Source organism: Phyllostomus discolor, chromosome 11 (assembly GCF_004126475.2).
Source record: "Phyllostomus discolor isolate MPI-MPIP mPhyDis1 chromosome 11, mPhyDis1.pri.v3, whole genome shotgun sequence".
Classification (NCBI taxonomy): Eukaryota; Metazoa; Chordata; class Mammalia; order Chiroptera; family Phyllostomidae; genus Phyllostomus; species Phyllostomus discolor.
The window spans coordinates 303,770-331,361 of NC_040913.2; the positions used below are offsets into that span (position 1 = coordinate 303,770).

Below are 27,592 nucleotides of genomic sequence, written 5' to 3' on the forward strand. Positions count from 1 at the left end.
CGCAGGGCAGTGGCGGCTCCACACGCTGCACCTCCGTGCGGGCTGTCCCCGCCGTGCGGGCGGGTGGACGGGCACAGAGGAGACGGCTGGGGGGCGGGGGGGCTGGGCGAGTGTTGGAAACGGACGGTCAAGCCGTTCTTCATCCAGAAAGCCTCCTTTCTAGAAGGCAACGATGATCGGAGAGCCCCCTAAGGCACACTACAGAAACGGATTTCCCTGGGCTCGTAATTATTTTATTATAAAGGATAAATTAGCATTCTTTAATTGGGGTTATTTCTCTCAAGAAACAGTCACTGGCTTTTTGCCAAGCTACCAGAAACCCTTCCACCCAGCAGAGCAGTTAGGAAGGGTTGTGGACTGACGAAGACAGTTGGAAGAATGAGGAATGATGAACAGTGATCTTAATTCTGCATTTGAGTTCTCTAAGCACGTGGGTTTCTTCTGAACCGTCCTTTGACCTTAGGTTCAGATGTTACTTAAGTAGGGGCAAGAAGGAATGGCTTTCTACTGCCTACTGTCCACTCCCACCAAAAGAAAGGGGGGGTGAGAAGTGACTTTCTCTTCAAATAGCAAAACTCACAGCTGCTCTGCAGAGCAGCTTCTCGGCGCCCCCTCTGCGGGAGGTGGGGGTAAGGCCACGCGGACAGAACCGGGTGCTGGTGCACCCCGTTTCTGCTCAGGAGCTCAGGACTGGAGAGGAAGGAGGAGCCATTTGCCAGGACCCAGCACAACGCGGCGGGCCAAAGACCGTGTGTCACTGTCCGACAGGCGGGAGGATACGGCGGCACAGGGCAGCGTGGCACCCGCCGCCTGTTCCTTGCCTTAGTGGGGACACCAAAGACCCTAAGCCATGGGTTGCTCTCAGAGATGAACCTGGTTTGTTAGTGCTGAGATGTGCTCAGCCAGTGGGCTTGAGGACAGAGTTTGAAAGTGTGAATAATGTAAATATTTTACTATAAAAGGGAGGAAAAATCAAGGTAATGACCAGCCTGCTCTTCCCCTGTGCAGACACAATTTTTAAAGATTTAGAGAGAGGGGATGGGAGAAAGAGGAGACACACCTCCATGTGAGTGTGCGTCCCCCCTACTGGGGACCTGGCTTGCAACCCAGGCACGTGCCCTGGACTGGGAATTGAATTGGTGACCCTTTGGTTCGCAGGCCAGCGTTCAACCCACTGAGCCACACCAGTCAGGGCTTGACCAACTTTTACATAGTACTGCTTTAGGGAGAAGTTTTAATTTTAAAAAATAAATTTAAAAAAGTATATTTAAAACATCAACTTTTGGTGATTAGGATCGGTAATTTTATCACAAATTTCAGGATCTAAAAAGTAATGTGCTCCACTTGCTAAGATAAATCTGAGATGACTGGTGTCAGGCAAGTGTGCCCACATCATGACACCGAGACCCCTGGGCACAGAGAGGGAGCCCCCTCCCCACCCTGTGGGGGTGGGGTTGGCAGAAGGAAGAAAACCATGCTGATTCACAACAGCACACGCCACCTAGGACCGTCTGGCTCCACGTGCCAGCACTGGACTGTGCAGAGTTCAGCGAAGGAGCCGAACTAGACTTGGGGGTAACCAGGAAAGTCAAGCTTCTCTTTTCATAGCTTTTATTTCGATGACATTTAGGAGACTTTCTGTATTTATTAATAAGAACTATGATTCGGGTGGTCGGTGAGGACTGCAGGTAGCCAGCTGGCCGACTGGAAGTGGACTGAGTCCGAGGCCCCGGCACCAGACAGTGGCCCTGTGCGCCCGAGGGCCACACCTGCAGGGCCAGAGGCCATGTGAGCCATCTGCTCCACGGGACGGGCCTGTGAGCCGTGATCCGCCGCGGCACAGCACCCCTGGGCAGGGAGGGAGCACGCATCCCTCTCTGTGAGGGATGACTGAGGGCAGTGTCTTCACCAGGTGAGGCTGTGAGAAGAGTCGGAGACGGGACGGGGCAGAACACAGCTGCTCTCTCCATGGATCCTGGAGGACACCTGGGGCGAAGGGGAGCCTGGTGGCACCTAAGATGTAGGGCGGAGCCCCCTCTCGTGACCGGACCGAAAGGCAGGTGAGAAGAGCCAGGGAGGAGGACTGCAGAAGGGCGCACGGGCGTCGGGAAGGAGGGCGTCTGAGGGCAGGATCAGTCGTGGCTGAGGGGCACGGCCATCCCGAGGCTTCCAACATCACCCCCCCCCCCCCCCGCAAGCTGAGGCTCTGCAGGGGAGCAGTCTCACCCCCAGAGGGCATCTGGCGATGTCAGGGGACACTTGGCTGTCACAACCAGGGGAGGGTGCTGTGGTACTCAGCAGGCAGAGGCCAGGGATGGTACTAGACATTCTACGATGCGCAAGACAGCTCCCCCAACAAAGAGTTATCGGGAGAACGTTGGTGCAGGGGTTGAGTAACCAGGGCCCAACGGAGGACTTCGCTCCTGAGACCCAGGGTCAAGCCTGAGCCCCAGCCCTCGGGACTCACAGTCAGACACCCATGAGTACTGCCACCCCCCACCCTTCTGCCTGGTGACCCGAGCGTGCTCCACAGTCATGCAGGCAGCTGCTGACGGCTCACACTCAGCACAGCCAACACCGAACATCCTGCTGTCTCTCCTGAGAAATGTGCTATTTCTTCCTCAGAGCCAACGCCACCCCGACCGCCACCACCAGGGCAGCGACAGCGGCAGCCCCTCCAAACAGTAGCGTAGTTGTGCCCCTGGCTGGTGGCAGGGCCCTCTCCTCACCCTTTGGGGAGGGCCCTGGCAGGAGACCCTCTTGCCCTGCTTCCATCCCCTCACTCCGCAGTGCTCCCTTGGGCTCCAGCACAGGCACCGCCTGCTCCTTTGCTTCGCCAGGTTCTACAGCTGAGGAGGGTGCCATGCTAACCTTCCCCACAGCAGTCACCTCTGCAGGCTCCCGCGTCTGCAGCAAGGAGGTGGCAGTGAGCCTTGGAAGCGAGGGAACGGGGGCTTCCGGAAACGCTTCTGGCAGCCCCCTGGCTGACAAGATTCCGGGAGCCTCAGCAGCCTCTCCTGCGCCCTCGGGGATCTCTTCCTTCTCCACGTGCACGATGTCGGAGTTGGAGGAGTTGTTCTCACTCTTCTCTCCAGCCCCGTTGCTGTCTAAGCTTTTGACCTCTTCTGGGTCCACAGCAATCTGCTGCCAGGACTCGGGACCCAGGGACACCGGGAGGCTCTCGGTGTGCCAGCTCTGGCTGGCAGACAGGGAAACCGGTAAGCTCTCCGCCTGCCAGGAGGTGGTCACAGTGGGCGACTCCGGAGGGCTGACCTGTCCAGAGTTGTCGCTGGGCAGGATGTAAATGTCATTGCTGTCTTCGGCAACGACGCCAGGGTCCTCCTCCTCCTCAAGACTGAAGACAGTGCCCTAGAAAAAGAGCAGGAGAGTCAACACAAGGAATGGTAAACATAGTTCAAATAACTGTAAATCTGGAGCAAAGGAATAAACACAACACATTGTTTAAACCTACAGTATTTTCTGGATTCAAGGCATTTACTTATAGATCAATGCAGAGAAAAATTTTTAAGAGATGGTCCTCTGACTAGTTTCACTGAGGCTAAAAAAAATAAAAGTTAATTCATATTTAATTGAATTTATATATATTCAACGCAATAATTAATGCAAACCAGCAGAGAAAACAAGGTGAGAAACTTGCTCTCGAGGAACTGATGAGTTAGCAGGGCACAAAAACAATGCTATGCCCTGGCCAAAGCGCTATGAAGAGTTCAGACGGAGCCCTGGCTGGTGTGGCTCAGTGGACTGAGTGCCAGCCTGCCAACCAAAGGGTCCCTGGTTTGATTCCCAGTCAGGGCGCATGCCTGGGTTGTGAACCAGGTCCCCCAAGTAGGGGGTACAGGAGAGGCAACCACATATTGATGTTTCTCTCCCTCTCTCCCCCTCCCTTCCCCTCTAAAAATAGATACATACAACCTGTAAAAGAAAAAGAGCTCAGATGGAGAAACAACTCTTTGGTGCAGGCTGGAGAGGGCGGGGAAGTGGCTGAAAGCGTCCCGGGGGAACCAGCGTCTACATCCCCCGACCCTGAAGGTCAGGGAAGCATGCATGGTGAAAGCCACACAGAAGCTACAATACCCACAGGACGAGGGAAAGCGGAACAGGAAGCAGCCTAGGTTAGTGTGCAGTTCACACGAAGAAGAACAGGGAGTTCCCTTAGCCGACAGGACTGTGGAGGAATGTGACAGAACTAAGCAATATGAACTTTACTCAACAGGAAAAGGGGAAATGGCTACTCCGTGATGCCTTCACTACAAAACAACAATCAGGGACACCAGAAATGAGACTTTTGCTAAAAGCAAATAGTGTCAGTTTTCATTTTCACATTTAACAGCTTAGTTTAACAGGACCCACTGTGTGCCCATGGACTAGTAGGTGCTGTGTTAGGCACCAGAGTCATAAGAAAGAATGAGACCTAATTTGTGTTGGTAAAAAATTCACTGTCTAGATGTAAAGACTGGCATGTGGCCCTGGCACCAGCCAGGCTCCGTGGATTGAGCACTGGCCTGCAAACCAAAGGGTCCCCAGTTCAATTCCCAGTCAGGGCACAGGCCTGGGTTGCAGGCCAGGTCCCCAGTAGGGTGTGTGGGAGAGGCAACCACACACGGATGTTTCTCTCCCTCTCTCCCTCCCTTCCCCTCTCTCTAAAAATAAACAAATGACCAGCAACAAACTTCAGTGTGATCAAATTTCAGACAGGTGTGTGCACAGGGTGCTAGGGGAGCCCAGAAGTTAGACACGATCAGAAAGACAGGAAGAGAGCCAACCAAGCGTCATGTCAGAGATGCAGAGTTCTACAGAAAGTCTGGGTGGTGCTCAAATGCTGCGGAGTGTGACTAGCATATGTCAAGTAGATTAATTTTACTCCTTAATCAAGACCGGGGACTTCCGGCCAAGATGGAGGCATAGGTAGTCGCACTGTGCCTCCTCGCGCAACCAAAACTAAGGACAACAAGAATTTACAAACAAAAAATCAGAACAGAGAGAAATGAACCGAACGCAAGTCTGACTACCATACACCCAGACCGGTAAGGAGGGGCGGAGTTGTAGGCCTACGGAGAGGGGTCCCAGCAGGGAAAAGCGGTGGCCGGCAGACGCGGGTGCGCAGGGTGCAGACGGCAGCTGACGGACCCGGTGGCAGACCCCGGGCGCGGGAGGCAACGAGCAGACCCAGTGAGGCGCGCAAGGCAGCTGGCTGTCCGCAGCCGCACATTCGAGCGCAGACAAACTAAGTGAAAACGGGCAGCGACACAGACCGCGCGACCCAGGGACCCAGCGCCGCCGGGAAACAAGGCCTGACAGCGCCGACTGAAAACACCTGTGGAAGGTGAGGCCAGGAGATTGTCTCAGCCTCACAGGAGGCTCCTTGGGGAAACCCACAGAGTCCGAGAGAGTGCACAAGCCCACTCACCCGGGGGGCCAGCACCAGAAGGGCCCAAGTTGCTTGTGGGAAGCGGCAAAGGGGACTGAAGTCCTAGAGAGCGCGCAGCGGGCGCCATTGCTCCCTCTCGGGCCCGCCCCCACATACACGTCACAACCCGGCGACTGGGGTGCCCCGCCCTGGTGAACCCCTAAGGCTCCGCCCCTCATGTGTAACAGGTGCGACCAGACCCAAGTAAAAAAATAAATAAATAAGATGGCGCAAACAGAATTAAAAGCCCCAGAGCCAGTTTTTTTAAAGCGACTGAGAGGTAGCCAACCTATCAGATGCACAGTTCAAAGCACTGGTGATCAGGATGCTCACAGGATTGGTTGACTTTGGTCATAAATTAGACAGACAAATGCAGGCTACGATAAGAGACCTTTCGGGCAAGGAGGGGCTGGAAAGAAGTATTCCAAGTCATGAAAGGCAAGGACCTACATCCCAGATTGCTCTATCCAGCAAAGCTTTCATTTAGAATGGAAGGGCAGATAAAGTGCTTCTCAGATAAGGTCAAGTTAAAGGAGTTCATCATCACCAAGCCCTTATGATATGAAATGTTAAAGGGACTTATCTGAGAAAAAGAAGATCAAAACTATGAACAGTAAAAAAAATACATTAAACTCTCAGTAAAAACCATACCTAAAACAAAAGCAAACTAAGCAAACAACTAGAACAGGAACAGAACCACAGAAATGGAGATCACATGGAGGGTTAGCAACAGGGGAGTGGGAGGAGAGAGGGGGAAAAGGTACAGAGAATAAGTAGCATAGATGGTAGGGAGAACATAGACAGGGGGAGGGCAGGAATAGTATGGGAAATGTAGAAACCAAAGAACCTATGACACATGGACACGAACTAAAGGGGGGGGTGTGGGTGGGAGGGGGTGGGCAGGGTGAGGGGAGTGAAGGGGGAAATGGGACAACTGTAATAGCATAATCAATAAAATATATCAAAAAAAGAAAAGAAAAAAGACCGGGAACTTTCCGTGTACACTAAGGGTCTAACGTAAATCAGTAGTCCCTCTAACCACTCCACAAAAAAGGGGAGCCAGAAATACAACTAAGCAAATCACAGGACCACAATGTCAACCATTCTGAGTGCCCCCCATTCACCCTGATCCTGCTGCAATCTCAAGAAGAGATCCCAATAGGCATCAGATCGCCCAGCAATGAATATAAGCAGAGAGGCAAACCAGCACAGTAATTAAAAATTTGGCCCTGGCTGGTGTGGCTCAGTGGATTGAGCGCTAGCCTGCAAACCAAAGGGTCGCTGGTTTGATTCCCAGTCAGGGCACATGCCTGGGTTGTGACCCAAGTTGTGCCCCCAGGAGGGGATGTGTGAGAAGCAACCACTTGTTGATGTAAAAAAAAAAAAAAAAAAAACAGTGTTGGTAGTAAAATAAGAAGTAGCTTGAATCCCACTTCCATCACGTGCCAGCTATGCAGTTATGAATGTCTTGCTTAACTTTTTTTAAACTTTAATTTCTTCAAAAACAAAATGAGAATGACTTAATAAAATTGTTATAGAACTAGGTGTAGTATTTATAGTGCTCAGCTAGTGCCTTGTACACAGTAAGCACTCGATAAATGATGCTATTTTTCAGCGTTTTTGTTGTCGTTTCATTTTGACTGCTGCTGTTTGGGGAAGCGTGAGGAGGGGCCGAGCCGCTCTAAATGCCATCTAGCTCTCTGCCCGTAAGCAGCCTGAGGTAACCTCTGAAATTGATTTGGCAATTCATTTTCAGAGGTCATGCCACAAAATCATGCAAATTGAGAGGTTCACATCCTTGTGTTCACTTCAAGAACACTCCTGAAACTTTCTAGGCCAGCAAAGGTGTGCATGTTTGAAATGCCACCAAGCATCTGAAGGATGTCATTTCACAGAACCCACATGCGCCACTCTGTCGTTGACACCGGTGGAGTTGGCAGATGCGCACTGTCCGACCGGTGGGGCTGGAAGCAGGGTCAATGGCCCAAAAACCGTGAATTCTTGCTGCGCATGCGTGCAAATGCAGGGGGGAATGCTGAGCGGGAGGGTTCAGGTGCACACTCTCTGGCCCCCGAGCACACCCTGGTGGACAAGCCCCCAGGAGAGCGGTGCAGTGCAGGAGAGCACCCGGCCACGTGGAGATGCCGCCACGGAAGAAGAGTGATGGCCCCTAAACCAGAAGGGAGGTTGGACAGAAGAAAAAGATACCCCAGAAGCAAGTGAACAAAAACTTACTGCCCAGGAGAAAATTCACGATAAACTAAATACTAATAGAAGTAAAAAAATAAAGTAAGAGCAGCTTGAAATAATACCCTTCCCTGGCAATTCAACTTTTCCCTCCTCTCTCATTCCTTCCAGAGAGAGACACCGCAAAACTGAAAACCTCGGTCCCTCTAGAAACGACAGTGCTCTACCTCGAACCCACACAGGGCTGCTGCCCGAGGACAGGGTCACAAGGCAAGCATCTTACGTTATTTTTTTTTCACAGCGGTCATGACTTAGCAAAAAAGATCTAGTCCCATTTTTTAAAAAAGAATGTGATATAAATGGGCTCTGCTACCTCCTGGGAACCCAAGATGAGCAGACATTCAACCATCTCAGTGTGAGCTGGAAAATAACGAGTCGGGGGGAACCAAGCTCCCGAATTTCCCCTGCACGAGTCTCCCAAGCAACCGGCAGGGCGCAGGAACACGCTATCCGAATGGGGTTCTTTTTTTAGTGCTGACATCTACCTCCGTAACATTCACGTAACCTGACATTCACCATTTTCAGATGTACAACTCCGTGGGTTTTAGCATATTCACACTGCTGTGCAGTAACATTTCACCACTCTCGGATTCTTCAACATTTCCCTGATTTCAAAACGAGAGACGTAGCAGTCATCCCCTAGTCTCCCCCTTCAGCCCCAGGCGACCAGGCACCCGCCCCCCTCTCTGCATGTGCCTGCTGCGGGGAGTCCACCGAGTGCGACTGGCTGGGAGCCGCTCCCTCGCTGGCACCGGCACTGGCACTGGCATGCGGCACGATCCGCCCGAACCACCAGCCTGGCCGTCTGCGACGACTGGTAAAAACAGTGTCCATGAATAAATACAAGTCACAATAAAAAAGAGGGTGAGGATGGGTGGGGCCATAACGAAAGGGGGTGTTTTCTCTGCAGCACCTCTTAAGGGGCTCACTCCAGGTCTCTTCCTTGATGCTGGGCCTGCACACGCCCCAGCTGCCCCGGAAAGCAGGGGCCTGGGAAGGGAGGCAGCTCATCTGAACCAGAGACTCACCGAGTGGGACCCGCCCTGCCACCCAGCGTCTACTGTCCCAGTCCCAGCGACTCCCCCCACCCCAGTACTTGATTCAAGCCCCGTGCAGGCATTTTACTAACCCTGTTCCCTTTTCGGCTTGTAAGACACTTCAGAATTTCCTCACAGAGGTTACTCCTGTTTAGAAATTTTCAAGGGCTCTTTTCTGCAAAGGTCACCAACAAATTATAATTTTGTCAACAGCACTGTTGTCTTTTACTGACACAGGACTTGACTTCCAGTATTCATAGTACCACATGGGGCAAAAGCAGGTTTATAGTTGTGAGTATGTGAATGAAACAGGTTATTCTCGTATTATTATTTATTAATTATTATATTACTTTCTATGCAAATACTACAAACCTACTTTTGCCCCACCCTATAAAAACCTTACTCTTGCATGATAACTACCATGACTCTTTTAAAACAAGATGAGGTTAGTAAATGACATAAATAGCTTCGTTGTTTTTATTTTCTAGAGAAAGGGCAACTTCCCTAAGCTTGAATTTATAGTTTCTAAACAAACAAAAACAAAACATGAGAAAAAAATATATCCTGCCCAATAAAAAATTATTTTAATAAAAACAAAAAAGGAATTCAGAATAGAAATACAAAGGGAAGTATAACTCCTTATGTTGCAGAGATTAAAAAAGGATGTTTTGAGACATTTAGAAATTTGAATACTAACAAGATATTTGACATGAAAAAATTATTTTTTGATGTAGTAATGGTATTGTTTAGAGAGCCTTTATTTTTTAGAAACCCATACTGAAACTTCTTAAAATTTATTTTATCTTTTTTAAGATTTTAATTTATTTTTAGAAAGGGGAAGGGAGAAAAAGAGGGAGAGAAACATCCGAGTGTGGTTGCCTCTCACACGCCCCCTACTGGGGACCTGGCCCGCAACCCAGGGATGTGCTCTGACTGGGAACCTAACCAGTGACCCTCTGGTTTGCAGTCCAGTGCTCAATCCACTGAGACACACCAGCCAGGGCCCATACTGAAATTTTTATAGATAAAATTATACAATGTGTGCATTTTGCTTCAAAATAATATTAACAGTGGAAGTGCCCTGGCCGTGTGGTTCAGCTGGTGGGAGCGTCGTCCTGTATGACTGTGGATTCAATACCCAGACCAGCGCCCACAGGAGGCAGCCAACTGCCGCTTCCTTCACACTGGCGTTTCCCCCTGCCTCTCTAAAACCAACAAGCATATCCTCGGGTGAGGATAAAGAATAGAGTGGGAGCAGGCAGAGTGTGGATAAAGCCTAACTGGCAACGAGTCAATGACTGCCGGGCCCCAGTGACGGGGGCCCGTTCCGTTGCACTGTCTTTTTCACAGGTGTTTGAAATTCTCCAAAATAAAATGATTTTTAAAAAGTAAGTAGGATAAAAGAATGAAGATAAAGAAGGGTATTATAAACAGCTCTATGCCAACATAACTGAAGATTTTCTAGGATCATATCCTAGAAATATCATCAAAAACTGACAAGAAAAAACAGAAACCTTCCCTTGGAGAAAACACCAGGTGGTTTTCTAGGAAACAAGGCACAAATAATTTCAATCTCACATAAACTGCTCCCGAGCAGAGAAAAATTCTTCCTAATTCCAGCTTCTTGCACGAAGCCAGCACACCTCCACACTGAGACCGAACAGGAAAACCGACAGGCCAGCCTCGCCCACCGAGACTGGCACGGCTGGGGGGCGGGGAGCCACCAAGGGCACACGTCTCAGCAGCAGGAGGCAGGCCAGGAGGCCTCCGTGGCTGCTCCTGTCGGGCCCAGACCCTGGCGAGTGCTGTGTTTTTAGAAAGACAGCTTGTCAAAGGGAAAACTATCACTGTTCACAGAAGCTGTGGGTTTTCTCTGTAGAAAACCCAAGGGAACCTAGAGATAAACAATCGGACTTAATACAAGAGCTCAGGAAATTTCCGGGGTATAAAATCAACATGGAAACTCAGTCATTCAGACAAAGGTGCCATATGATGTTAAACCAGGGAAAACTGTGTGGACTGCATAAAGAAACACTTGATAACTTTTTTTATCAATCTAAAATTATTCCAAAGTAATCTTACTTTTTAAAACGACTTTAAAAAGTCTGACAATATTAAACGTTAGCAAAGACGTACAGTGACAAAAACTCTTACATGCTGCGGACAAAGGTCAGTTGAAGAACACTTCGGCCAGAACACACCTGTACACCTGGACCTGGGAAGTCCACTCTGAGGTGCAGGCCCAGAGCAACCCCGGCACCTACGTGCAAGGATGTTCATGACAGAGTGTGACAGCAAAAAAGTGAAAATGTCTGGTGGTGACAGAGGAATAAATTATAAACAAATAAGCTGTGGTACAGCCACACGATGGGACACCAGACATGAGCCAGCACCTCCACCTGCACTGTGCACCCTTCACAGGGAAGGTCAGGAGGCAAAACTAGTTTGGAGAGGTGGGGAGACCTCACTGTCCCAGCAGCGGTGGCCTCCCACACACCACAGCACACGGGCCTGTGTCTGCGAGGTTACATCCCATGGGGGAGGAGGGAGGTAATCAGCATAAAGATGTCTAAAAAGGATGGCCTAGGTAAATCTCAAGAAGATACTACCGAGTGAAAAGCAAGTTACAGAAGAACACAGGTAGTATGATACTAGTTACATAAAGTTCAAAACACACAAAATAATATATTGTCCAGGAACAGGTATGTGTTTATGTGTATATATGCAAAAACACGTGTTTAAACGACAATAAAGAAGAAGAAACAGGAGCTACCCTTGCGAAGGAGGCAGAACCAGGCAGACGTGGCGCAGGGACACGCGAGGAAACTGCAAAGTGTTGGCTACGTCCCTTTACAATGGATCGATTTTATTTCCTCATCCCTTAGTTATTTACGTATCTTTTGCTACTCTGAAATGCTTCATAATTAGAACTACTTAAGAGTACTACTTAAAAACATCACACGTCAATTTTCGTAAAACCTCGGCAGTGGTCTGACTGAAACTCTAGACCAGCCTCTCCATGGGTCGTCATGCAATCAGTATTAGAAGATATTAAGTGATAATATTCACGACATTAAATCTATGCTTAATTTTTTTAAAGAGCAGATGTTTAAGGCCGCAGCACGTACCCAGCCGCCCTGCTGGATGATGAAGTCCGCCGCGTGGTCCTCCAGGTAGGTCACCCCGAACTGCAGCAGCGCACTCAGGGGCTCCTGGCCGCGCCTCGTCAGCTCCGACAGCATGTGCTGCAGCAGGACCAGAGGCACCAAAACCTGCGACGAGAGGATGAGAGGGGGAGACGCAGATGGGAATTCCTGCAGGTCACTCTACCGAGAAACTATGCTCAGGTGCATCGTTATGGAGTTTCCCTTTTATTACAAGGGAAATAAAACAATGACCGCTGCTAGAATTTCTGTGTATAATATGTACAGGTTTCACACCTCAGGGCAGCAATTTTCAACCAGCACACCCCAAGAACTTTTAAAACAGGAAGCACCTGACTACTGAGTCGGGGGCACGGACCTCTTTCCCCCTCAGACTGTCAGGTAAGATGATGACAGCAGCCAACACAACAGCCATCCACTGTGAGTGAATGAAAGCTGTAACTATTTTCTGTGAGATCAGCAAAAAAATACGTCTTTTGGTGCACTGCAGAGTCTTAAGAGTTAGTTTACGTGCTCCATGAGATGATAAAGGCTGACGCTCACTGCCTGAGCGTGTCAGAAACAACCGTGATACGAAAGCCCGCGTGCTCGCCGGCGCAGCGCCGATGCACAGAGACCCCTGGAGCTTCGCTGCCGCACACGGAGGCCTGGGACGGCCCCACAGGCTCTGGCCGGGCGACGACAACACCTGATCACCAGCATTTACTTTCAGTGAAAAAGCAAGATCCTGGAGAGTGTGTGCAATACTGTTATGTTCTGTGTAAAAAGAACACACAGCGTGTGTGTTTGTACAGTCCTACGGCATCTCTGGGCAAACACAGGAAACCGGTCCCAGTGGTGGCCTGAGCACAGAACTAGGTGACTGGCTCTACTGTTCAGTGCGCACCTGCCTGCAGTTGTTGCACTTTATACCGTGTGCTTTTACCATCCTGGGGTGGGAAAAAGTAAGTTTACAGTTGTGAGTGTGCAAAACAGTTTTATTCTCGTATTCTTTTATTTACTTTTTAAAATATTTTTTTCTTTAAGATTTTATTTATTTATTTTTAGAGAGAGAAGGAAGAGAGGAAGAGAAACATCACTGTGTGGGTGCCTCTCACCTGGCCCTCACTGGGGACCTGGCCCACAACCCAGGCCTGTGCCTTGACTGGGAATCGAACTGGTGACCCTTTGGTTCACAGCCTGTGCCGAATCCACCGAGACACATCAGCCAGGGCTATTTTATTAATTTTTGTATTATTTTTTACATAAAATGTAAACCCACTTTTGCCAACCCCTGTGTATTTGAAAATAAGAACTTTTAAAATGATGAGCTATCTTATAAAAGTCATCAAAACCCAGAGGAAACATTATTTTTTCTAATAACCTTGTGGCTCAGTATTTGAAAATCATCAAAATTTATGACTAGAGTTTCTTGCCTTCCCCCCAAAAATTGCATACTAGAGGAAAAAACTAAGCATTTTCAGTTAAGCATCTGCATGCGATCATTTTTCTAAAACATCAAGAACTACCCAACTGACTGAAAAAGAAATGCAAAAGGAAATTAACCCAATTCCAGTTCCTTGCTACTTAATTGCCAAAGTATAAAGAGAAATTACAAAATATTTCTGCAGAAGAAGACAAACAGAAAAGCCAATGAGTTCATACGAATATTCTCTGGCTTCTAAGCAGAGGCCGCCCTGAAGGAACGGATGTTCTAAAACAACGCCATCCCAAATACATTAAAAACCTCTTCTCATACTGATGGAGGGTACAGGACCACACAGGAGAATGCATCAGGCTCTTCCCATGACTAAAATCCACATCATCATACTGAAAAAAACAGAGCTTGTCCACCCAGCCCCAGCGCTCTGTCTCAGCTCGGGCAATCGGAAACGGCTGGTGAATCAGCCTTGTGGACTCACACCATCTCCTCCACTTCAGAGGCCTGGGATGTGCTGCACCGCAAAAGATCCAAACTTCCCGTCATAATCCACTAACATGAGACATTTTAAAATTACTCCTGGCCAAGCTCAGTTACCTCTTAGGGAAGTAAACTGCAGACATGTTACACCGGCTGTGTGAAACAACACTTACACGTGCCTGTTCCAGGTTCACCTCTTCCACATCACAAAGCCGATGCCCTAGGTCCCCGCCACAGCTACCTGGAGGTAAAGCTGCAGCCCTCCCTCGCCTCGGTCTCCGCTGCAGTCCCCGGTCCCGCGCCCTCTCAGTCCTGCCCTTCTGCAGACGGATCTGCCGTCCTCGGCGAGTCCGCACAGGACGATCCCTGCGCCGGGCTGACCACGTGGTGTCCTCTGCTGGGTCCCTCAGTGCAGGTGACAAGCCTCACGAGACTCCCGGCGGTGTGTGCGTGTCTGCCTTCCCTGCCTGGCACGCTCCTTTCCGGGGACCGACGTCACAACTTCCAGGCCCACTGTCCCTCCAGCACAGTTCGGGTGGCCTCTGTCTCGGAGGGCCCCATTCTCCCGCCTTGGTGACCAGACACAGAGCTCCGTGAGTTCCTGTGACGGAGCCCCACCCGCTGGGAAGCTGACTGGGCACAAGGACGTCACACCATCTGGCCACCGCGCACGTCTCTGCGCTGCCCCCCACGGGGCTGAAAACGTGTTAGAACAAAACAGGACACCCAGGCGTCCACGCCCACAAGGCCCGACGGTTGTATCTCTGGGACTTAGAGCCACCAAATAACCTTACCCTTTGGGTTCGTCTTTTCCGTACTGAAGAGCAGTCATCCCCACAACACACAGAAACCCTGTCTTCTTCCATTACTTTTGCAATAGGGTTCTAAGGTGTCTCTGACCCTAAAACAGAACTACCTCCCACCTCCTCACACGAACCACGGGGCGCCTCCTTCCAACAGGCCAGACCCTGCTGAGGACACCCCCCTTCCCTCCCGACCGTGCGAGCCCGCCCAGGCAGAGGGAAAGTCCGCCAGGCAGCTCCAAGGGCCCCTTCCAGCACGGGAGAGATCCGGGACGGTGCTTTGGTCTGTCCGTCCACCATCTAGCCCATCCACGTCCCGGCAGCTCTAGTGCAGGCCACCAATTCCGTCCGCACGGAATCCACCAGTCAGGCGGGCGGTCTCTGGCCTGTCGGCTTCAGAATAAAACCGAAGACACAACCAGCCGGTGTGCTGCTATCCCGAGGTGAAGCGCAAGAGGAAACACAGACCAGCAAGGGCGGGCCACGGCCACAGGCTGAGCCTGACCACACCCCAGGCCTCCGGGTCCACCTGCCTGTGCCACAGGCAGGCACCTGCGAAATGGCACCTCAGTGACACAGCCAGCGGAGCCCCAGGGACAGGCAGCGTGCAAGTCAGAGCGAGAGAAAACAGGGAGAGGGAGTCTACACGTGACGAGAGACTGAAGCCACCAACAATGAGCCCAAACATCTGTGCGACACCCAGGTGGCAAACTCGGAGTGGAGGACGGGGCCGGGGGCCGGGCAGGACAGGAGTGGGGTGTCTCTTGGGGCAGAAAATGTTTGGAATTAGACAGTGGGCATGGCTGCACACCCCCGTGAACACGCTGGGACCACTGCAGCCGGGCAAGTCTTACGGCGCGTGGATTACGTTTCAGTCTAAAAAATGAACAGGAGGTGGCGTCAGCACCTCAGCCAAGCAGGCTCACCTCCTGGTCTCTCCATTTTGAGGGCAGGTGGGACGGCAAAGGGTCCCTGCTCAGCACGTGACCAGGCCTGAGAGCAGCCTGAGCGCAGGCCACCTCCCGGGAGGAAGCCCCCGTTCCTTCCCCACGGAGGCACACTCACGTGCTCACAGACACCGTCTGGAGCAGCCCTCTCCGCCACAGAGAGGCGAGGCCCTGACGGTGGCGAGCGGCGAACAACAGGACGCGCAGCCTGGGGCCCAGGGGGACTCTGCGGCATTAGCCCAAAAACCGCTTTAATCAGAAACACCCACTTCCCAGCTGGGTTTACGCACTGGGTGAAGAGCTCTAACGGTTCTCGCATTTGCTGCTGCGATCCCTCCGCACTTCACCACCAACACGCAGACATCTTGTGAGAGAAAAGGTGGTTGGTTGGTACCTTGTTCCAGCCGCCGGCGTGGCCCGTGGTCTGCAGTGTGCACTCCCGGTACGTCTGGTAGGTCACTGGCCTGCAGGAATCGTGTTAACAGTCTGTGTCAGCAAGCAGGAAAACCGACACTTCCAGATGAATGAATACACAGTCCCCACGCTAGTGCTGTGCGAACTTTTTGCAAAAGTAACACAGATTACTCAACACTCTGCCTTGTGGGAGACGGGGTTTTCACCACGGGGTGTGCACTTGTCTTCGAGCGCCCTCTACAGGCCGACACGCACGCGGCCAGTCTGGGACAGCAGTTCACATAACAAGTAACAACACATAATAATGTTTAATGTTTTGCAAGTGCTTCAAACTTATCCAACTGGATTTCTATGTTGCAGATAAACACAAACACTTGGATCATTAATATGTGACCAAATAATAATCTAATCTTAATAAAATTAAAGGCATAACTTTAATTTTTTTAAAGGCAAAAACCCTAAAATATTTAAAAATTAAAGAGACATGGCACTGGAAGACTTTTCAAACTGAGGACATAAGAAGCTGGAATAAACAAGGCCGAGGAGCGGAACTCTATTTTTAACTTGGTATCTTATGACAAGAAGCCCTGCAGGGCAGACAGATGAGCCTGTGACCCCGGAGCTCAGGGCACGGGGTGCGGGCAGCGTCACGCAGCAGTGATTCGCTGCGGCCTCCAGGGCCTGTCCTCCGAGTCTTGGCGTCCTGTGCAAATTAACGAGGACAATACCTGGTAACAAAGTGACATACGAAGGCATCAAAAGCTTGGGTAATAGCTTTAATAAAACTTACTTCCCCCTTTTGCTGACAAATTATTAACATATATATATATAAAGGAGAGAAGTCTAATTTTAAAATCTACCCATCCCTGGCTGGTATGTCTCAGTGGATTGAGTGCCAGCCTGCAAACCAGCGGGTCACTGGTTCGATTCCCAGTCAGGGCACAGACCTAGGTTGCAGGCCAGGTCCCCGGTAGGGGGTGCACGAGAGGAAACCACACATTGAAGTTTCTCTCCCTCCTTTCCCCTCTCTCTAAAAATAAATAAAATCTTTAAAAATAATAATTTTTAAAAGGAAATGTGTTATTAAAAATGTTCTGATGACACAGGTGTTCTTTTATACAAGGCAAAATAAAATCGCTACTACAGCAATACTGAGGTGCCAGGGATGACCTTTTTAATAATATGGTACCTCACTGACAGCGTATCCCATCAAAGTAAGCGCAGTACTTTTTAGAAGCCTTGGACTCAACACTATGCACCTGTGACACCTGAACGTAAGCAGATACGACACAGTCGCCCTACCTAGGTCCTCCCTGCAGCTCTACCTGCAGGTCTGTCCCTTCACCTCCTCTCCTGAGCTGCCGGAGGCTGCTGCGCGTCCCAGCAGGCCTCACCGGCAGTTTCGCCATCAGGCTAAGTCCTCTGGCCTCCTTCACAATGGAATGATTTGAAACATTGTATGCACAGACATATGCACATAAACAATCCAACAGACTAAAATATTCAAAGGAAACCTCACACACAGAGAAATAAGCAGCTGAAAAATCAGACCTATCTGCTATGTGAAACACAGCAGAGAGAGAGGGGAGCCCTGGCTGGTGTGACTCAGTCAGTTGGAGTGTCATCCGGTGAGCTGAAAGGCTGCATTCAATTCCCGTTCAGGGCACATGCCGGGGTTGCACGTTCTGTCCCTGGTCAGATCAGTGTTTCTCTTCCTCCCTTCCTATCCCTCTCCTCCCCCCACCAAAAAAATACATTTTGAAAAGGCTCCCTCTGCAGGAAGCGGTAGGGATTAAATTCCCAGGAACACAGTGAAGGAGGCGGTGGCCATTTTCCACTGTTCGAAATACTGCCAAGAACCCAGGTAATAATTCTGCTTCATCATCAGGGAGTTATTTTCAAGGTAGTAGTAACAGCAATAATGACTTTCAAAAATATATTTCTGATAATCTCAATCATTTTCTTCAAAATCGACTAAAATCTAACAACATTTCTTGACTGCTAAAAGGGGTTCAATATTCCTTAAAAAATAAAAGACCTTGGCTTTACTACTTGCCATTTGATAACCTTTAGATTCTGTAAATAAAACATCTTAACACTAAAAATATTTATCTTTGAGTAGAACAAAAATACTGAAAATAAATGCAATGCTAAAAAGAAAAAAAAAGATTTCTGAAGAAAATTTATTCAGGGGCCTAACTCTGATGTACAACCAGAGGTACCAATTTCAAAAATAATTGTATCTGTATTCAGGGTTCAGAGAAAAAAAATAAATATTCATCAAAGACAATATTTTAAAAAATATTTTGTTTGTTTATTTTTAGAGAGGGAGGAAGAAAGAGGAGAGAAACATCAACATGTGGTTGCCTCTTGCACGCCCCCTACCGGGGGACTCCCCCTTCCTACAAGCCAGGCATGTGCCCTGGGTGGGAATTGAACCGGCGATCCTTTGGTTCACAGGCCGGTACTCAATCCACTGGGCCACACCAGCCAGAGCAAAGCAAGATTTTTAAAATTATCACTTACTTGGCAATGGGAAGATATCCATTGTTCTTGTACATTATGAAAAAAAGTCCAAAAATAATGCTTATTAAAAATACTATATAATATTCTTCTTCAGAGAGCTTATAATATCCTAGTAAGTTTAAAATTAACAGATGGATAAACTGAGATAGTTTGTACCAAAATTGGAAACAGAATGAATTTTTCTGTCTCATACACCTGTCATTTGACTCCCAGTCCCAGCAGCTTTCACAAGGTTGGTTTGTTCGGGCAAACGGTCTTCAGCTGGTGAAACAGCTCCAGACAGCGTCCGTGGAAGCGCGCTGCTCTGGTCTGGGAGCAGTGGGGCGACCTGACCACTGCCCCGCGCACCTGCCCTCCCCTCTACGGGGCCGCGGGGCTCCGAGCATCCTCTACAAGAACCGCCACACCTCCCAACTTCCGACTGGGCTTCACTTCCCAGCACCCATAGTGTGGCCTCCTCTCCGCATCTAGGCCCAAACCTGCCCACGTGCGAGGGTGCGCCAACCCCAGCGTGGCTCCACCACATCGCTTCTGAGGGGCAACCTGGGTCTCACGTGCTCGTGTCGCCAGGACGTGCAGAAACAAACCAAATTCTCCTTCAACCTGCGCTGCTTCCTTCTAACAAACAGCAACATGTAACCTCTACGTGAAAGTAGGGAATGACCTCACTACACAGTGATTTGGCTTCTGAATTCTGGCCCTTTGAGAGAAAGGACAGTTGTCATCCTGTTCTGGAGAGCTGGCAGTCTTCATTAAAACAAGTATTTTTCCTAACGCACACCAATTCAATAGTGATTCTCAGCGAAGAACTGGGGGGATGAACTTTTAAGATCTACAGTAAGTGATCTGGTTCCAGTTTAGCACACGTTCTCTGGGCGCCTCCTGCTCTCAGCTCTGACAGGCAGAGTCATGGTGAGGGGAGAAGCCCCACTTCAGGAACACGGCAGGACTTCCACGGCCGGGCTGCAGCCCCGAAGTTCGGCGACACTGGGGCGCCCGCGGCACAGACAGAGCTGGAATCCCCGCTACGAGGCCTGACAGCCGGGCCCCCATCTCAGTGCCGGCCGCTGGCGAGAACGGCAGAGCGTGGGGGGGACCAATGAACAGCTGTGTTTACAGCCCAGGGAGGGCACCCGCGGAAGCAGCTCAGCAGGAGACACAACTCGAGTGCCGAGTGCCGGTGGGAAGGGTGGGAAATCCCTTCTCTGGTGCAGAAGCTGTCCCTCAAACCACAGACAGACGCTTGGGAAAGCAAAAGGAAAAGCACAGAAAAGCGCGTGATACAAGAAGTGCCACGCTTCACGTAAGCACAGCCTCGCCCAGGCCGTGCTGCGCGCATGGCACGGAGACTGCGCGGCCCCTCGCGGCAGGTCACTCACTGGCTGAGGAGCGTCTGCAGCGCCTTCTGCAGGGGCTCGTACAGCTCCCGGGACACTCTCTCTCCAAGGTGAGCCAAGCAGTCTTCCACGGAGCTCTCGGGGTTGGCGGGGCTGAACACCGGAGAAGTGTGCCGGTCGAAGCCTGTGCTGGGGAAGGCTGGAGACAGGGCAGAAGCAACCGGATTGAGTACACAGCATCAAAGTCGTGCGGCAGAAGCTCAGGGGGTGGGACACCTGCTGCTGAGAGGGAGCCGAGTCAGAAGCCACTTAAGAAGGGTCAGATGATCGCTACGGGACAGTAATCTTTCCTGGAACACGAACTGGATAGGTCCTAAATTTGGAGACTTTTTTAAAGGAAAGGTTTTTATAGAAAATCTTAGTATTAGAAAAACACTGGACTGAAATGTTAACATACGCAAACCAATGTAGTACATTACTACAGACCAACGCCATGTAAGAATGATAAATGAGCCTTGGCGGGTAACTCAGTTGATTACAGCGTTGTCCCCGTACGCCAAGTTTGTGGGTTTGATCCCTGGTCAGGGCACATACAGGAAACCAACCAATGAGAGCGTAAGGAAGTGGAGCAACAAATCCATGTCCCTCTCTCTGTCTCTCTCCCCACTTTCTCTCTCTAAAATCTATCAATGAAAAAAAATTTTTAAGATTTTTATTTATTTATTTTAGAGAGGGGAAGAAGGGTAGGAAGAAGAGAGAAACAGCCATGTGTGGATGCTTCTCACACGCCCCCTACTGGGGACCTGGCCTGCAACCCAGGCACATGCCCTGACTGGGAATCGAACCAGCGACCCTTTGGGATGCAGGCCAGCCCTCAGTCCACTGAGCCACACCAACCGGGGCTAAGTGAAAAACCTAAATAAGGTAATCAATGAGATTTATCATCCCTCTCTTACTATTTTGTTTTTACCTTTGTAAAGGTGGAACTTCTTAAACCAGACTCAAATCAGTTTATTCCACCATAGAAAAATGAGTCAATTAGTTCATTCTCTTTTTAAAGATTTTATTTATCTATTTTTAGAGAGCAGGGAAGGGAGGGAGAAAGAGAGGGAAAGAGACATTAATCAGTTGCCTCTCACCCCTCCTCCCCACTAGGGACCCAACCCACAACCCAGGCCCCTGTCCTGACTGGGAATCAAGCCAGTGACCTTTCAGTTATCTGGCCAGCACTCAGTCCACTGAGCCACAGCAGCCAGGACATCAGTTTCTTTTCGAAACGCACTTTGTAGCTCCACAGCCCTGCCCACGGACACGTGTTGCATCTGGGAAGGTTCACGAGGACAGAAGCCACGTCCCAGCCTGTCCTCCTCGGCTCCCTGCTCGCGCCCCGTGGCTGCACCCTTCCCTCCCCGCCGGCAGACGGGCGGGAGGGCTGGGTTCCAGCGGACACACAGGGCTCAGGGCAGGAAATCCCAGAAAGGGAGCGACTGCACCCACTCCCAGGGATTATCAGTAATCTCCTCACACCCAGTATTTACTGCACGCGTCTAAGGCTGGCTCCTAGAAGGCTGTCAACCTTACTCGAGTTGAGTCCACTATTCTTTACGAGGTGCTTACACTCCGAGAAAGACCCAAAGGGCTGCCGGCCGCACCAGCAGCCCCAGCGAGCGGTCTGCGTCCACACGCGGGCTCCGGGAGGTGCGTGCAACGAGACCTGGGCTGCTCTTTTTCTTCTCTTGGCCTTTTGCCCATTTTACTGCGTGTAAGAACTGCTACCAGAAGTGGGCAAAGGGTTCAAACAGAATTGGAATCTTAATCAATTAAAAATGTTGGTAAAGGAAAATAAAAGATTAAAATTAGGTTTCCAGGTTACTTGTAAGTCTCTGTTCATATTCTTCTCCACTAATAGGGAACTGATTTATAATTTTTCTTGTTAAAAACTATTGGGCAATATATAGCCACACAAAAACTGTACAGGAATGCTCATAGCAGCATCCTACTAATAGCCAAAAAGCGGAAAAAACCTAAATGTCCGCCAACTGATGAATGGAAAAACAAAAGGTGGTATACCTACACAGTGAAATATTATTCTACCATAAAACGGAAGGAAATACTGATACTGAGACCACATGGACGGCCCTCAAGAAAACTACGCTACATGAAAGGCCTTCGTAAAAGACCAGAGTGCAGGACTCCACTTGTGAGCCTACCCACAACAGGCCGACGCCAAGACAGCGGCAGATGAGGTGGGGCTGGGGGTGGGGCTGGCAGATGTGGGAAGTGACTGCTAGTGTGTCCAGTGCTTCGTTTTGGAATGTTAAAAATGTTCTAAATTTAGATTGTGGTGATGGTTACACACTTTGTACAACTGGACTGTACACTTTGAGTGGGTAGATTTTATGGTATATGAAATATATCTCAACAAAGCTACAGGTGTGGCTCAGTAGGCTGGGCATCTTCCTGCAAACTGAAAGGTCACTGGTTTGACTCCAGGTCAGGACACACACCTGAGTTTTGGCCCAGGTCCCCAGGGGCGTTCCAGAGGCAACGATCGATGTCTCTCTTGTACAGCAATGTTTCTCCCCCCTTTCTCCCTCTCTCTAAAAGTAAATAATCTTTTTTTAAAAAATAAATAAAGCTATAAAAGAAATCATTGGGCAACATGTCCAATGCAGCTGCCCTGACTGGTGTGGCTCAGTGGACTGAGCGCCGGCCTAGGAACCAAAGGGTCACCGGTTCGGTTCCCGGTCAGGGCACATGCCTGGGTTGGGGTGTATGAGAGACAACCTAGATGTATCTCTAGTACATCACTGTTTCTCTCCCTCCCTTCCCTGTCTCTAAAAATAAGTAAATAAAATCTTAAAAAAAAAAAAAAAAAAAAAAGGATGTCTAATGCATCTGTATTTTTGGAAGGTGAAACAAGAAACCACCCAAATGTTCCTGTTGATAATAAGGGAATAATGGAACAGTCATTCACTATATGGAATTTCATGGAGTTAGTAAAACAACTACTGTAAGTTTATGGTGTCACGTTAAGTACAAAATATGTGGCTACACAGTTGCATCCACATCACTGTTACGCCTTCTTATAGCACAGACACGTGCAAAACGGAGCTCAGCGTACTGACACAGCCCCCTTAGTGCTGTTGTCAAAACCACAGCGAGGGGCACGTACCTCAACAGGACAGCTGAGGCCGTCACTTAACCCCTGAACGGCTGTGTCTAAACTGCTGGGTGCACTTACGAAACACTTAGAAACATGCCCCCAGGAGAGAGAAATGAGAGGCCCCTGGTTTCCCCCTTGCAGCCCTACACCAATGGAGTCACATAATGTTGGGAACACTCTACTGTAAAAAGCCAAATTAAACCAACAGTAAACTGGAACAAACAATCTTCTAAGTAACTAAGAAAATAAGAATAAAGAGACCTTCAGAAATTTCCTTGTCCAGGGATTTTAGCTCTTCTTCAATTTCAGTTTTAACTTTTAATAAAACTTCTTGATCCAGAGACTGTGAAGCTACATCTTGTTGAACTCCTGAAATCAACAAAAAGGTTACTATTGACAGAGGAAGAGAGAAGCCAGCAGAACATGGATAGTATTTTAACTATTAAGTCAAAACCACAAAATCACAACGCACTGTCAAGGCTGGGGCTGGGAGAGGTTTAGAAGAGGGAGCGGGGGCCTGGGCCCAGCCCCGGTGCTGCCGGGAAAGCAGGGCCTGGACGCGGTCGCCTGAGGACGGAACCATGCCCGTCTCTGCCGAGAAGCAAGACCTCAGAAATGGAGCCTGCAAGGCTGCCCAGAGCAGTGACACTAGCATACTGGCTAGTGTCATTAGGATGCTGGCATTCATGGCCCCTTATCTTCATGGAAACCCCAGCCCAAGAGACAGCCTGTTATCATCAGATTTATATCCCCCAACTGAAGAAAACCATGAGTATTCTCGTGCAGTAAGAGGAAAGGGAGTATCTTGGTCTCCAGCACGGAATGGAGAACTAAGGTGAAGAATCTGGAGGAGAAAATTAGACCAAATACTTGACAATTCACTAACTTCTGCCTCAGGTATTTGGAGAACTTCATCATTTCCTCTAAAACACTGAATCCAAATATGACACTGCCCACCCCTCCTACTCAGAATATATTTACAGACGCATTTCCAGCACCGTCCCACCCAGGTGTGCACAGCACTGTTTTCTACCACTGACAAGTTTTATAAAGAGAGGAGTTAGACTTCTGTACGTTCTCATTTTTGAAAGCAAAAAAATTCTGAATTCAAAGATAATTGTATTGCCCTGGCCGGGTCATTCAGAGTTGGTCAGAGCATCGTCCCAACACACGGAGGTTGGGGGTTCAATCCCCAGTCAGGGCACATACAGGAGTCAAACACTGAGTGCATAAACGATTTGAAGAACAAACCCATGTTCCTTGCTCTCTCTAAAAAGTCGATAAAATATTTTTTAAAAATGTAAAAACAAAGATAAGCATATTACTTTGAGCCAAGAAACTTCATTATTATAGCATCTATGGGTCTTTAAAATATCTTTGAAAAACAAAAGGTTAAACATTTCTGTTTCTTAGATTCACTTAGCTTTCCACTTTAAAGTTGACAAAAATAATTTTCCTTTAGGCCACATAAAAAACTTTCCTCTGAGCTGAGACTATTTTTTGTGGAAAACATAAAAGCCCTTAGTTATTTCCAGCTGCAGGAAACATAAAGGATGGCCCTCGGTGCCGTAATTAGCAGGCGTCTGCTAAACTGGACAGTCCACTCACCCGCTCTGCGCGCGCACACACACACGCGCGCACACACACACACACACACACACACGCGCGCGGGAACGGAAGGCGAAGGCGCGCGGGCCCCTGGCGTCGTGAGGAAGCAGAAGGCCAGGAAGACAGGAAACCCCGTTTGAGAGAAGGAAGGCCCAAGAACCCCGGCACGGACGGGACCTCCAGCCCCGAAGGGACCTCCCCCGCTTTGTCAAGGGGTCCCTCCACATCCGAATGCAGCAGCGAGGGGAAGGTCTCCGGAAGCGCACACCCGGGCCTGGCCCGCCACACAGCCGCGCAGCTGAGGGAGCGGCCCCCAAAGACGGACCGGAGAAAAGCGAGCAGCAGGAGGCCGCTGGCCCAGGCGGGGGAGGGGGGGGGGGGCCCGCCTGGCAAAGGGAGTGTCCCCACCCGCCCTCGGAGCACGGGTGAGCGCTCTCCCCACCCCGGCGGAGAGCGAGGGGCCCGCGGGTCGTGACGCCACCTGTCGTGACGCCACGCGTCGTGACGCCATCGAGTAGGCCCTGGGCTGGAGAAAGGGGGGGCCGTGCTGCTTCGTCAGAGGGACGGACGGCCAGGCCGGGCTCTGGCCCGCGGCACTGTCGTGCTCACACCACGGGTGAACTCGCGAGACGACGGGCGCTCCGGCTCGCGGGAGCTGCCGCCCGGTGGGTTAGGCCGACAGCGAGGATGGCGTGTGCCGCCGCTGGGAGGCAACGTCCTGGGCCCAGGGTTGGTGGCTCGCAGAGCCGAGCTGGCAAAGGCAAAGGCCACCGAGCTGGGCTGAGTTACACTGTTGAGTTCTCTGTTCATGAAAGTAATAAAAAGGATCCTTCAAAAATAAAAAATAAAACCAAGACATTACATAAAAACATATACAATCTATAAAGCAAAATTTGAAGACAAGGTATCCCAGGAAGAAGGTGATCTTTATAAATTTTCATGGGTATAGAAGTCTTGCTGTGGCTCCATGGATCGAGTGCCAGCCTGCAAACCAAAGGGTCGCGGGTTCGATTCCCAGTCAGGGCACATATGGGGGGTGTGAGAGGCAACCACACATTGATGTTTCTCTCCCTTCCTCCTTTCCCCTCTCTCTAAAAATAAATAAAATCTTAAAGTATCTTTGGCAAAAAAAAAACCACATTGCTAGGCAAATTAGAAGTGTTAATTTCAAGGAGAATGTCTGGCCTATTTAAAGAAAATAAACTTCAAAAAAAAAAGTCTACCTTGACAGATGGGTTTATTTTCCTAATTTTTTTATAGTGGTGAAATACAAATAAAATTTGCCATCTTTACTACTTTTAAGTGTATAATTCAGTATTAAACACATTCATAATGCTGTGATACGAGCACCATTAACCCATCTCCAGAGCTTGTATCTTGTAAAACTCAAGCTGCAACCCACTACATGCTAGCCCTTCCTCCCGCCCCACAACCACTGCTCCTCTGTCTCTGGGACCCGGGCTACTCTGAGCACTTCGTGTAAGTGGAGCCACACAGTTTGTCTTCTAGAGACGCGCTTGTCTCACTCACAGAGAGACTTCAACAAGGCTCAAGTCCTGTTCCAGTACCGCAGCAGGTGTCCTTTCAGAACTCGCTGCGGTTCTGGGCGGGTCTGCGCCGGCACTGAGGCCTGCAACACACCAGGCACCGTGACTTCCAGAACATGCCGTGACATTATTTAAAAAAAGGCAGACACAGACCGGGAAATGAATTCAACAGCAATCATATTTCTTTCAATGAAACCATCTTTTCTCTCTGGCTTCCTGGAAGGCAGCTCAGTGCAGTGAGACACAAGCTTTGGAGTCAGACACTCCAGCTCATTTTATTATATTTTTAATAACTTTGTTGATTATGGCATTACAGCTGTCCTGATTTTTCTCCATTTGCCCCCTCCACCCAGCGCCCCCCACCTCAGGCAACCCCCCCACCACTGTTCGGGTCCACGGGTCAGGCAGCAGGTTCTTGGCCGCGCCCTTTCCTACACTGTACCTACACCCCCGTGGCTGTTGTGTAACTGCCCGTCTGCACTTCTGAATCCCCTCACCTCCTCACCCATCCCCCACACACCCCCACCCCATCTGACAACTATCTGGCAAGTAACTTCTTTTTTCTTGCTGCTTTGAAGATTCTCTCTTTGTCTTTAACCTTCGCCATTTTAATAATGACGTTTTTTTAAGTGGGCCTCTTTGCATCCATCATAATTGGGACTCTCTGTGCTTCCTGGACATGCACATCTATTTCCTTCACCAAATTAGGGAAGTTTTCTTTCACTATTTCTTCAGATAGATTTCCAGTTTCTTTCTCTTTCTCTTCCCCCTCTGGCACCCCTCTGATGGGAATGTTGGAATGAAGTTGTCCCAGGGGCTGCTTACACTGCCCTCGTTCATTTGGGTTCTCTTTTCTCCTCTGTTCTGCGTAGTCGTTTCCTGCTTCCTTATGTTCCAAATCATTGCTTTGATTCTTGGCTTCATCCACTCTACTGTGGTTTCCTTGTAAATTATTTTAATTAGTGCATCCTTCATTTTTGACTGGGTCTTCTCCATGCTGCTGAAGTCCCAAGTTCCTCGAGCATTCTTATAACCAGTGTTTCGAACTCTGCGTGTAAGAGACTGCTTATCTCCCTCTCGTTTTGCTCTTTTTCTGGAGTTTGGATCTGTTCTTTCACTTGGGCCATGTTTCTTTGTCTCCTTGTTTAGGCAGCCTCCCTGTGTTTGTTTCTGTGTGTAAAGTAGAGCAGCTTTGACTCCATGTCTTGGTAGTGTGGCCTAATGTAGTAGGTGTCCTGTAGGCACCTGTAAGTGGCACGGCCTCCCCATCACCCAAGCTGTGTACTCCAGGTACACCCCTCGTGTGGGCTGAGCACACCCTCCTCTTGTAGTTGAGCCTTGGTTGCTGTTGGCAGATCAATGGGAGGGACTTACCCAGGCCAGTCAGCTGCAAGCACTGGCTGTGACCCCACTAACCTCTGCCCTCCATGGAGGATCAGCTGTGCAGGGGCAGGGTGGTGGCATGCCA

The 27,592-nt window shown here is 49.7% G+C and overlaps 1 protein-coding gene across 5 annotated transcripts in view; it reads right to left on the reverse strand.

Annotated features, from left to right (window-relative positions):
* Positions 1 to 277: 277 nt before the first annotated feature.
* Positions 278 to 27,592, reverse strand: part of BCL2L13 (BCL2 like 13) — a 45,822-nt gene continuing 18,507 nt past the window's right edge. Inside the window, exons 3-7 of one of the 5 annotated variants that reach the window (XM_028526500.2) lie at positions 23,231 to 23,338; positions 19,846 to 20,002; positions 15,921 to 15,990; positions 11,841 to 11,984; positions 278 to 3,369 (exon numbers count right to left, since the gene is read on the reverse strand). In XM_028526500.2, the coding sequence (XP_028382301.1) occupies positions 2,611 to 3,369; positions 11,841 to 11,984; positions 15,921 to 15,990; positions 19,846 to 20,002; positions 23,231 to 23,338 (1,238 nt within the window). In that variant the 3' untranslated portion in view covers positions 278 to 2,610. Of the gene's footprint in view, positions 3,370 to 11,840; positions 11,985 to 15,920; positions 15,991 to 19,845; positions 20,003 to 23,230; positions 23,339 to 27,592 lie in introns of those variants that run through there. The other 4 variants (XM_036011129.1, XR_004899806.1, XM_036011130.1 and 1 more) reach the window with 4 other exon arrangements.